Genomic DNA, 12,907 nt, shown 5'->3' with positions numbered 1-12,907 from the left:
CATTAAATCATTTCTTTCCAAATCTCCACGCTTGAGGTGGATAGAGCCAATTGGTGAATCCAAAGCTCAATGGACCATGGTGGCTCCTGTTTCTAGGTATTTCACTATTCCTCCACTTATGTCTGTGTTTCATTAAATCATTTCTTTCCAAATCTCCACGCTTGAGGTGGATTTAAAGGATGATGAGAAAATCCTCAAAGGACATTAGTAGGTTACGAGTCTTCAAGACAATAATAATTGGTTGGTACAATGTTAGGTATACCTTCCTCTAGACTCATGTCCTTGCTCATGTCTGTAGGCTCACGTGTCTAGACTTATAGCTCATGTATCTAGACTCACATCTCATGTGTTAAGGCTCATGTCTCTCACGTGAGCCCTTGACGTCCATGTCGAGGGGGCTCACGTGAGATGACGTGAGCTATGACACATGTCTATAGGCTCACATCTCATGTGTCTAGGCTCATAGCTCACCTATCTAGGCTCACAGGTGTTGAGATATCAAGCTCAACAGGTGCTACGGGTAAATATTAATGACCTTGATATACCTCTAGTGGATGATATCAACCACTTTGGAGTACTAGAGTTATGGCATAGTTATAGCGCTAGCTCATATAGTTGGGTTCACACTATAGACTGACCATTTTATGTTGTTTGTAGGGGAGAGTAATTTCCTTTTATGTATGTAATCTTATCTTGTAGTTATATGGTTGTAGAGAAGACAAGAAGATAGAAGAAAATTTAGCCATCCATCTCTCTTGTGTGTGTGTGTGTGTGTGTGTGTTTGCTTGAAAAGATCTCAAGCTCTCTCTCTCCCCCGCATTATGCCTATGGTATCAAAGCTCTGGTTCGTGTGAGATCTAAGGAGGCAAGAAAGAGGCAAGAACAAGCAAGGAAGGAAGCGATACACGAGTAAGAGCATCATCATCTCTTCACCTTCTTGTTTAGGTACAACACCCCCTTGGTAGCTCCGAGAGCTGCACATCTCCAATTGAGGACTTGTCTGTAGGCTTGGAGGTGCATGTGTGGTACACAATACTTTGTACTATAATCTTGTGGCCAAAATTACGTTTTAGACGTGTTTCGGTCTTTATTTCATCACTGCAAGGTATTTTTGGTAGTTTCGAGAGAAGTTCCAGTGGAGAATTGTCTCTCATCGAAATCTAGGTATTACAGTGTAGCAGTGCATTTTGGGAGTATAGATAGTATTTGTCCATGTATTGTTGATATTGGGTGTATGTACATGTACTCTGGTTAGATCTGGTGACATACAGGTTGTGTGGAAGGACTGTTGGAGTAGTTACATAAAAGGTACTGTTGTGTTACAGGCTATGTACAGAAATTACATTATTTTTAGGTAGAAGTAGTAGCAACTACTATGTACATTATGAACAAGACACCCACTGTAGTTGTTCTTGGTATGATGCCTAAACATAAGTTTATAGAAATAAGACCAGATTTGTCTCATTTGAAAGTGTTTGGGTGTATTGCATATGTGCATGTTCCTCTCATGAAGTAAGAAAAAAGTTAGATCCAAAGGCAGATAAATGTTTGGGTGTATTGCATATGTGCATGTTCCTCTCATGAAGTAAGAAAAAAGTTAGATCCAAATTCATCTTTATTAGTTATGCTATGGATCGAAAAGGTTGTAGATGTTATAACCCTACCACTCATGAGTATGCCCTAGCAATGAAGGCAACAAAAGATGCAGATGTAAGAAGTGTTGATGTTGCACCACATGTAGAGTATAGTGCAATCACAAGTGCTTAGTGGACCTAGAGAGTTCTCTAGAAATGGATCCAATGTTATGGTCAGACAGGTCGAGGATAGATGTAGGTACACATGTATCATGCAAAGGGAAGGAAAAGGTAGATCAACCTTTTGTGCCACCTGATCTGGCAGCAACAACAGGTCACTCATATGTGGATGGTGATTATAGTGTCTCTGATCAGAGCCTTGATGAGGAGCTTGGCATTCCCTTTGTGGCAGTTACTCCTGGTGTAAGGAGAACCACAGTTGTTTTGAGGACACCTAGCAGTGATCCAAGTGTATGCAGGTCTACGAGGGCAGGTTGAGATATGATGGATATACATGCCATCATTATGCTTACATGGTTAAAGCAATACAGGAGTTGGAGCCCACTTGTTTTGAGCAAGCACTTGGAAATAAGAAATGGGAAGATGCCATAAATGAAGAGATGGCAGCATTGGATGGAAATGCAACATGGGATTTAGTGCTTTTGCCTAAGGAAAAGAAGGTAATTGGATGTAAGTGGGTGTATAAAGTCAAGCATAATGCTGATGGTTTAGTGGGAAGTTATAAGGCAAGATTGGTTGCCAAGGGCTATGCACAGGCTTATGGCATTGACTATGAGGAGACATTCAGTCTGGTTGCAAGAATGGCAACCGTGAGAGTTGTCATTGCTATGGCTACAACAAAGGGTTGGACTTTACATCAGATGGATGTAAAGAATACCTTCTTGCATGGTGATTTGCAAGAAGAAGCATACATGATGCAGCCACCAAGTTATGAGAGTTGGACTTTACATCAGATGGATGTAAAGAATACCTTCTTGCATGGTGATTTGCAAGAAGAAGCATACATGATGCAGCCACCTAGATTTTGTGTGCATGTTATGCAAAGCCGTGTATGGCTTAAAGGAGGCACCCAGAGCTACAACAAAGGGTTGGACTTTACATCAGATGGATGTAAAGAATACCTTCTTGCATGGTGATTTGCAAGAAGAAGCATACATGATGCAGCCACCTAGATTTTGTGTGCATGTTATGCAAAGCCTTGTATGGCTTAAAGCAGGCACCCAAAGCATGGTCAAACAAGATCGAGGAATATCTTGTTACCATTGGATTTCAGATATCCAATGTAGATTTTTCAATTTATGTGACAAAGACAGATAGAGGGATCATGCTATTTTCTCCCTCACCTTGGTGTGAGTTCATATACCACATTGGTATTCCCTCTCCATAGTCCCTAGATCCACCTTTTAGGGATGGCAGGGGGTTTGGGTGGCTAGGCAGCAGGGGAGTGGGACCCCCCTGCACACAGCCCTTTCTACGGCTATTGCTACTGCTGTTTCTATCATTTGCATCTGTATTTAGGACCCGCATCCGCTATGGCCTTGATGTCCTTCCTTCACTGGCATTGGCTCATACTGGTCCTCTTGTTGTGCAGTCCGTGCATTGACATTTCCATGGAGGGGAGATGTTGGAGATGCTACCCTTGCTCCCCTCACAGCTTGACATGTTCCATTTATCCCACATGGTTTCCTTCCTCATGTTGGGGCGTGAGCTCATATACCACATTGGTATTCCCCCCCCCCCCCACAGTCCCTGGATCCACCTTTTGGATCCACCTTTTAGGGATGGTGGGGGGTTTGGGTGGCTAGAGGTAGTAGGCCTACATGTAGCCCTTCCTATGGTTGTTGCCATTTCCATCATTGGTATTAAAGCCTCCATATTTCATCCTCTGCATTCAGCTACGACGTTCATATTTGGCATCCGCATTTGCTATCCTTCCTTCGCTAGTGTTGGCTCATGTTGGTCCTCCTGTTGTGTAGTTCGTGCATTGGCATTTACGTGGAGGGGAGATGTTGGAGATACTACCCTTGCTCCTCCCCTCGTAGCCTGACATGTTGCATTTGTCCCACATGGTTTCCTCCCTTACCTTTCCATGAGTTCACATACCACATTGGTATTCCCCCCCACGCACCCCCCAAAGTCTCTAGATCCACCTTTTAGGGAGGATGACAGGGGATTTGGGTGGCTAGGCAACAGGGGAGTGGGACCCCCCTGCACGCGACCCTTCCTACAGCTGTTGTTTCCATCAGCTATGACTATCATAGCTTGGATTCTTCAGAGATACAAGCTTGGGTGTACGATGTGTTAAGGTAAGCATTTTCTATTTCTTTGGGAGAGGATAGTGTAGGTGCATCCACTTAGATAGCATAGGGAGGTTGAGTGATTGTAGCCACATCAATCCCCATGATGTGTTAAGGTAAGCATTTTCCATTGCTTTGGGAGAGGATAGTGGAGGTGCATCCACTTAGATAACATAGGGAGGTCGAGTGATTGTAGCCACATCAATCCTCAATAATATGAATTGATACCATAGGCACTTTTATAGGGAAAGAAGCAAGAAAGGCAAGCCACTTAGATAGCATGGGGAGGTCGATTAATTGTAGCCACATCAATCCACAATAATATGAACTGATAACATAGATACTTTTATAGGGAAAGAAACAAGAAAGGTGAGCCATGGCAAGATTTAGCACTATTCACTAAACTCTATGGTTAATAATGTATGATGCAAGGGATTAGGTGAAGGTTCCTTACAGGGAAACTCTACAACACTCCACCATATGGTAGGGGGCTTTTACAAGTATAACATATTGATGGCCTACGTACCATAGGGTGTGATTTTTTTGCAAGCTTCCTTCACGAGCTTTTGACAAAAAAATGGCAAGCTTTTATATTTCAAAATTTTTTTAAAAATAATTTGGAGAGTTTCTTATTCTCTCTCCTTTCTTGTTTGTCTTCTCTCTCCTCTCTCAAACCTAATCTCTCCTCCCTCATACAGGTACTCTCTCTCTCTCTCTCTCTCTCTCTCTCTCTCTCTCTCTCTCTCTCTCTCTCTCTCTCTCTCTCTAACACACACACACACACACAGAGTACAACACACATATATACACAAGTCACCATTACATTACAAAAAATTATCGATTGCAAAAGTTCATGATTCAAACTTAAAAAATAGGCTTAGGAGGCCTAAATATGGTAAAAATGATTATAAACATGAGTATCAAGAGTAGTTAGAAGCCAGCACTAGTAGTTGCTTTTGAGGGCTTCCCAAACCTTTCTTGTTTGTCTTCTCTCTCCTCTCTCAAACCTAATCCTCAAGTGCATGTTTGAGACTTTTATAGATACTCAAATGGCTCAAATATGGTAAAAATTATTGTAAATTTGGGTATCTTTTGATGAGTTTTATGGATTTCTAATATTGAAAAAAGAGTGTGGGAAGCCCTCAAGGATTCCCAGACCTTTTTTTGACATCATAAATGGATGCATAAGGCCTAAAATGGTAAGAACGGCTGTAAGCTTGGGCACCTTTCGATGAGTTTTATGAATTTCAAATATTTAAAAAAAATCTAGGAAGCCCTCAGAAGCTTAGCTTCACCAAAATATGGTAAGAACAACTGTAAACTTGGGTGCCTCGATGAGTTTTATGAATTTCAAATATTGAAAAAAATATAGAAAGACCTTAGAAGCTTAACTTCTTTTGATGAGTTTTATGAATTTTAAATATTGAGAAAAAAATCTAGCAAGCCCTTAGATGCGTCTGAGGGCTTCCTAGATTTAGATTTTTCTTTTCAATATTTGAAATTCATAAAACTCATCAAAAGGTACCCAAGTTTACAATCATTCTTACCATAGTTCGGCCTTTTGAGTCCATTCAAACTTTTGACATTATAAATGGACTCAAAAGGCCCAAATATTGTAAAAGTGATTGTAGACTTGAAATTCATTGAAAGGTATCCAAGGTTACAATTGCTTTTATCATATTTGGGGCTATAAAAGGGACTGTAAAACTCATTGAAAGGTACCCAAGTTTATAGTGGCTTTTACCATATTTGGGCCTTCTAAGTCCATTTATGATGTCGAAAGTTTGAAATTCTACACTTGAAAAAAAAATAGTAATATAATGATGCCTTATATGTGTATGAGTTTTCCTTTTTTTTCAAGGTATAAGTGCTTTTTAAACATTGTTTCTTTAATATTTGAGATCATGAAACTTATTGAAACATACTACCCATTTGTTATGTCAAAAGTATGAAATTATACACTAGAAAATATATATATATAATGGTGATGGGTGTGTGTGTGTGTGTGTGATGACACAAGCTAGTCTCATTGTAGACTCAGATGTAGACTCAGATGGGGATGGGATATTGTGTGCCTCAAACATCTTTTTGAGGGCCCTACGCATCTTTTTGAGCACGTTCGGTTTGGCCAAGGCTTTGTGTGGTGCGGGATTTGACTAATAAAAGTCATGGAATCTCCCACCATGCAAAGCTTTATTGTAACTTTTTGCAATCCAACATGCACTATGGTGTTTAATTTAGAGAGAGAGAGAGATATCTAGATATATATATATATATATATATATATATATATATATAGAGAGAGAGAGAGAGAGAGAGAGAGATAGAGATAGAGAGAGAGATAGGGGATGAGAGAGTATAATCAACTCCACCATAACCTAGTGACAATGTCTTGAAAAAAAAAACTATAAATTTAAAAGCTCGCGAGATATTCTTGGAAGCTCACAAGGAAAGCTTGCAAAAAAAAACCCTGGGGGGGGGGCCTTTTACAAGTATTACATATTGATGGCATACGTACCATATTGTTGAGGTCTCTCGATCTTTATTGTATTATGGCTTCGAACATAGAGGGATAGTCTATGGGTGAAGTCTATTCAAGTTACCCATAGGGATCATAGTCTATGGGTGAAACCTATTCAAGATACCCATAGGGATCATATTGCTACTCATATGGGGCTTATATGGTCTTGTTGGTCATAAGACTCATAGCTCTCTTGTTCTTATTTTTTTATCTCTACAGCAGGCAATGTCACCGAGTATTGTTTTACTAGTTCGGTTCTTGGAGGAACCACTTAAGGTGCTAGTATCATAGGTGGATATATAGCAACGAGGGCAATCTATACATGCCTCAAGGTAAGGGGTTTTGATATAGGTATAGGCACTTGAGCTTGTGCTTGTTGTTGAGGAGTGATTGGTGGGGCTAGCAAGGCTAATGGTGGTTACCTTGACATGAGGAAGTGATATCGAAGTCCACTCTATAAGGTTTCCTTAGTCCTAATAATAATGTGTTGTGTCATGGCTAGCAGTGAGCATAAAATTGTTGCCCTCTAGGCCTCAATATTAGATACTCCATATGTATATAATTTTAGCAACAAATTATGCACCAAACCATGTCTCTATGTGGGAATAGGTGTGGGATCCTGCTTTGGTATTGGGTTCCTACTTAGTTGGTTTTTGTGAGGTTACCCTTTGGGTTCGTGCTTAGGTATTGGGTCCTTGCTTACGGTTGTGAGCTTGCCCTTTGGGTTGGCTCTACCCACTGCTGACCTAAATAGTTTACTAGATTCTTTGCTAACTTGTCCATGCTCATGCCCTTAACTAGGACTCTAGTTAGTGGTAGTTGGGCACCCTTGGAATTAGACCTATGATAGGGTTACTGTGCACTTATTGGGTAATAATTATACCTATGATAGGGCTAATGTGCACTAACTTGATGGGTGGTGATTAAGGATCATGATCCTATCATATTGGAATGCTCCTTGCACCAATGGGGTGAAGTAGGAGCTCTCTATGCCTAGATAGAGACAATAAGAGATAGCCTTCATGATGGTTCTCTCTCACAAAGGCAGAGGAAAAAGAAAGCTAAGAGGAAAACATACAAACCAACCTATCTAGTATGCAAGATTCAATAGCATATGTGTAAGCAAGAATAGAGAAGAGAAGAGCTCACAAGTATTTTATCACAAGGAAATGATTGCGTATTGCTTATTGTCAAAAATAACTTATATACAAGTGACTAGTTTTCATACTAGGTTGGCCAGACTTTAAAAAATAGTCTAGTCTCTACTACTAGTCTTAAGAAGGTATGTACATGAAGTCTGTAAAAATTTCGTATTTAACATAAGGTAAGGCCGCTTTATATGTTCCAGTGCCAGATTCATCAAGCATGCAAGATTCAATAGCATATGTGTAAGCAAGAATAGAGAAGAGAAGAGCTCACAAGTATTTTATCACAAGGAAATGATTGCGTATTGCTTATTGTCAAAAATAACTTATATACAAGTGACTAGTTTTCATACTAGGTTGGCCAGACTTTAAAAAATGGTCTAGTCTCTATTACTAGTCTTAAGAAGGTATGTACATGAAGTCTGTAAAAATTTCGTATTTAACATAAGGTAAGGCCGCTTTATATGTTCCAGTGCCACCTTACATTAGATAAGTGCATGTTCGAGGGGTAAGATGGCAAAGCGCCTTATAGTAGGTCATGCGGGTGAAACCATGGTAACCAATGGAGTGGTTATTCTCTAATAACACGATGTTAGAATAACTAATTCTTATCACTTACAAGCTCTTTGAATTTTCCAATCCAAAATTACCAAGAAATAAATAGGTTTCCGAACAATAGGGAATTCCCTATTACTCAAAAGAAGATCCATTAATTCATTCCTTGTCTTCTAGAGTACTATAATCCCAAGGCATAGATGAAAATTTTCCACAAAAAATTTTCCACAAAATCACCTAATGAACTCATAAAATCCATACAACCTAATGTGGATCATCAATTGAGAGGGGAACAAGGATATAAGATCTCTTCATAACAAGCTTAAGTGTTTGAAAGAAATTGTCTTATATACAAAACTAGTAAGGGCCAAGGCCCTTGGCTAATAACTTACTTATATTTAGTCAAATCTTGCACTACTCATCTAATTCACTAACTTACTTATATTTAATCAAATCTTACACTACTCATCTTATTCACTAACTTCCTTATATTGAGTCAAATCTCTCACTAGTCATTATACTCACCAACATTAATAATTAATAACTATTTTTCCATGCACATTAGCATGCATTCTCTTGTGTGCAATGCATATTTTATGTTGTTATGGTTATGCATGGCCAGTGTTGTGGGAAGCTTTCCCATCAAGACTTTGCAGCTATTCATAAACTAGTTTACATCAATGGCTAGCTATAGCATTGACCAGGTTAACATATAAGATGAGGAAAGTGAAAAGAAATGGATAACAGAGAACAGTTTAAAAAAATAAATTGAGAAATGAGGGAATAAGGGAATAAGGTAGCACCTTACAAACCCCTCCCTTATGAGGCCCTTTTTTGAGTCTTTCCCTAGAATGACAAGATTGGTTGTTGTGCTTGTGTATTCTTTCCCTTGAGGTAGATGTATAAATGGTGAGAGAGCGAGATCTAGTCTACAATGTGGATGATGATTTAAGTTAGTAGTGACTTTATACATGTGGAAGTTCACAATATATAGGTTTTAATTAGGTGGTGTTTATGCCTACAAGTTAACGGTCTATATACCTCAACAAGTCAAGTCTATTCTTGTGGTCTTTATGTACAAAAAATTGGCGTCATATTTTTCTTGTATAGAGTAGAGTTAGAAAGTTTGCATCACATGACACTATTAGGCAAGGCATATTGCATTTTTGATTATCTAGAAGATTGATCATTTATGAGCCCTTGAAAAATAGTGCATGAAGTTGATAAACAAAATGAAAATTCTTCACACTTCTTCATGGCTACCAAAAGGCCATAGAAATAAGCTAATTTTGAAACATCTTGGTGGTCATCTCGCCTTGAAATTCAAGCATGTCTTAATCAAGAAACACGACAATAGAATATGTCTTTCGTTATATTATTTATTCTTCCCCACATAAGATTTATTAAAAATAAATTTTAAATAAATAATCAAAACAAAAAACAGCACCAAGATGTGCATTCAATGCACACTTACCATTTATTAGAAAGGAACAAAATCATAGATTGTTCAAGGCACCTTTTAGATGTACACATATGGTGATAGTTTTTTCTAGGGTCTATCTTGGCATTAGTCAATTGTTGATTAACTAAGCGAATGCACACTTACCATTTATTAGAAGGAACAAAATCATAGTTTGTTCAAGGCACCAGGTCCTCTAGAGGTACACATATTGTGATAGTTTTTTCTAGGGACTATCTTGGCATTGGTCAATTGTTGATTAACTAACTTTAGTGGTTCTTTGCATGATTCTACCTAACTTTAGTGTGATCTTTTAATGAGAATCATTTTCCCATTATTTTTAGTTTTAAAATAGTGGCATTGGTAGTTAATTGACTGGTTTTAGTGTGTTCTTTGCATGGAAAGTGTGGTTGGCTTAAATGATCATTATAAAGGGTTGATCACTTCAATGATTATTATAAGAATTTTTTTTCACTCTTAGAAGAGTGGCTCTCTTTCTTCTTTCTCAAATGGTTCCTCTCTCTCTCTCTCTCTCTCTCTCTCTCTCTCCATTCACTGAAAGGAAGGCCCATAGAGAATCTTTTGCTTATTTCTATAATGACAAGTGGATGATATTCTTTGATAGCCTCAAGGGTTAGATGCATTTTGATGCCTTAGAAACGTCTCTTTGAATAGCTTGCATCAAGGCAATTTTTAAAAAAAAAAGCCATTTGATGTAGGACCAAGGAAACTAGTAATGGTGGAATGCCTTTTTTTTCCCTTTTAAAAAGAGATATATATTACATTCAACTTTAAAGTAGGCTTAAGCCTTTGATTATAATGAGTGATGCCATTAGGCACTAGATTCATAAAAGGATCTTTTGAATGTGGAAGATGAAGAGGCTTGCGTAGTACCACCTCCATAACATGGAAAGGTATCAAGTGTTCTAGTGAGTAACCCCTCCTCTTTGTTACCATTACCCACATCTTGTGACATTTACCCAATTAAAAATTTTCTCCACATCTTTTTGTTCATGATGTGAAGTGATTATCAACAACATGAACATGTGCTTTTGTAATGTCTTACACCTAAGAAAGGTTATACACCAAGTTTGCTTTTTTGAAGTGAAGATTTGCAAAGGGGGCAAGAGGCGTTGATCTTGAGCCATTGATCCACACACTCAACGTGGAAGTAGTGTGAGCATGGGAGTCCCCTTAGCTCCACATCATCTTTGTATCTTCTCAAGCATATGCAACAAGCCTGCAATTCACGTCACAATACATTGGTGCCATTAAACCTTGGTTTGCATTTTACCATCACCACACATTGACATTATAAAACCTTCTAGATCATCAACACACACCAACAACAAGAGCCCCTCCCCACACACACCCACCACAAGCAAGAAGAAGATGGGAATTGAACCATATTTAGCCAAATTTTTCTACATGACAAGAGTAGTATACCAAGATTTGTTACTTTGCCATATTAAGTAAACAAATGCCCCAAAGTGAGACTCTAGCGTTATGTGTGACATTAGTGACTAGGCTACTACTTACCCAATCATCTACGAATATCATCTTTTCATCAAGGGGAGCCATCAAGGGGAGCCATGACCCTCCCTAAGCAGTCGGCCATTTTATTGTTGGACAAAGCAGCTAGTTGTTGCAGATCCGTTTCTCTCTGATCCTTGCTGCACGGTGGTCGATAATGAACGTCGATCGGCCTTTTGCTCTTGAATTTGTACTTGGGCAGCGTCGCATCGATGAGCTCTTGGGTGGCTCTCTCACCTGCTGCTGCAGGTTGCTGCTCATCAGTGATGTTTGTTGATCTTGATGATCCGACGAACCATGGCCGGGGACAGCAGCACAAGCCAAAGCAGAAAATGATGGGTACCGCGTAGCGCAAGCCGTTAAGCACAAGCAGAGCAACGCACAAGCTGCAGGTGCACACAGAAACGATAAAATGTTGAGAACATTATTAAGCGATTTAAATCAATGGGCACTGCGGTGGTGGTGAAAAAAGAGAGAATACTGTTATTAGTTGATTAATTGGTGGGCACTAAGCCTACTTATACGGCTACGTAAATAGATTCCGACACGTTTTCTTCCGACACTACGGCACAACTCCGGCACATACCTGTACAGCTTGGGGCTCGCTTGTGCGTTGGAGGGCGTTCCGAAGACCCAAACGTTTCCCAGCACAAACCAAATTGCGAAGAAGAAGTCCAGGCAAATGCGAAGCTTGTCCAGGAAGAGCTCTATCCTGCAACGCACAATTACTCTGCTAATTAATTATCAGCGATTGATTCTATCAAGCCAGAGAAATGCTACACTATCTGTGAAGTCGGCGGCTGAGATATCAATGAAAACCCAAGGGAATAAATGAAGCACCTGTCTTTGCCGGCTCCTGTATGACCTCCGTCTAATGTGTGATTATCAACCCCTTGCACCTGAGACGACTGCATGCTATCGGCATCATACACATCATGATATTCTTGCGCTTCTGATATGCCATTGATATATGAAGGCGGCGCTTTAAACTGACAATAGAAGAGAGGCAATGTGGCCATGCAGCCCAACGCGTAGCCCATCACCCACGCAGACAAAGGCTTCTGTGCTCTCTCCTCTCTTGACACCCCCAGCACCACCAACGCCGCCATAATCTGGCTTAATGTTGTCAAAAACCGCAGAATCATCCATAACCTCGAACCAAACAGCTTAAATCTCCCTCTAACAATGCATATTAGAGTGTGGCTAATTGAGGGCCGGGAGCTATAATTATATTGTGATGAAGCTGGCGACTCCCTCCTGTCGAAGGGTCGGACCGATATAACCATCTCATGGGGATCTGAAATGGAGTTGAAATTGTTGACAAGCAGGTGTGTGGATGCCTCAGGTGCTATATTGCGTACAAAACTAGGGGAGGAAGGTGATGCTGGTTTGTTGCCTGGGGACATGCGCTCGCTCGCAGACGCCATGAAAACTCACACAAAGCTGCAAGCCTGCAACCTTAATTCTGCCTGGAAATGCACATTAATGGTCGTAGGGTTGCCACTGCCGTCTGGCCTACTTGCCTAATCAGGTAAACAGTGGCCTACGTTACGTGCCCATTGAGATCAATTGAAAGTAGAAGCCACGGCTCGCCAAATGGATTAACAACAAATAGCAGATGAGACCAAATGATCAAGGAAGCTATCCTTATTAGCCCACCATGGGCAACCCAAAAGACCACTCCAACTACCAACAACAGTCTCATCAATCCACTTGTTGTTACCTCACGCACATGTGTCCATCCACATGAGCATATCTGCATGACCTTCACACAACCTCAATGATACCCCCCCCCCCCCCCC

At 40.0% G+C, this 12,907-nt stretch overlaps 1 protein-coding gene across 1 annotated transcript; it reads right to left on the bottom strand.

Moving 5' to 3' along the window:
* Positions 1-10,963: 10,963 nt before the first annotated feature.
* On the bottom strand, positions 10,964-12,634 carry LOC147620265 (uncharacterized). The gene is made up of 3 exons (XM_086772736.1): positions 11,946-12,634; positions 11,692-11,817; positions 10,964-11,491 (listed from the first exon to the last, which is right to left on the bottom strand). The coding sequence occupies exons 1-3, from the start codon at positions 12,530-12,532 to the stop codon at positions 11,140-11,142; spliced, it is 1,065 nt and encodes a 354-aa protein (XP_086628862.1). The 5' UTR covers positions 12,533-12,634; the 3' UTR covers positions 10,964-11,139.
* Between the last annotated feature and the right edge of the window lie 273 nt (positions 12,635-12,907).

This window comes from Cibotium barometz, chromosome 32 (genome assembly GCF_041138505.1).
Source record: "Cibotium barometz isolate CiBa-2024 chromosome 32, ASM4113850v1, whole genome shotgun sequence".
NCBI lineage: Eukaryota > Viridiplantae > Streptophyta > Polypodiopsida > Cyatheales > Cibotiaceae > Cibotium > Cibotium barometz.
This window is presented reverse-complemented; position numbering and strand designations above follow the sequence as displayed.

Bases quoted from the DNA above. Each gene is read 5' to 3' on its own strand.
- LOC147620265 (XM_086772736.1), bottom strand. From the start codon at position 12,532: ATGGCGTCTGCGAGCGAGCGCATGTCCCCAGGCAACAAACCAGCATCA. The intron at 11,818-11,945 runs GTGCTTCATTTA...TGTGCGTTGCAG, and splicing joins ACAGGAGCCGGCAAAGACAG to GATAGAGCTCTTCCTGGACA. The intron at 11,492-11,691 runs GTATGTGCCGGA...GTGCACCTGCAG, and splicing joins GCGAGCCCCAAGCTGTACAG to CTTGTGCGTTGCTCTGCTTG.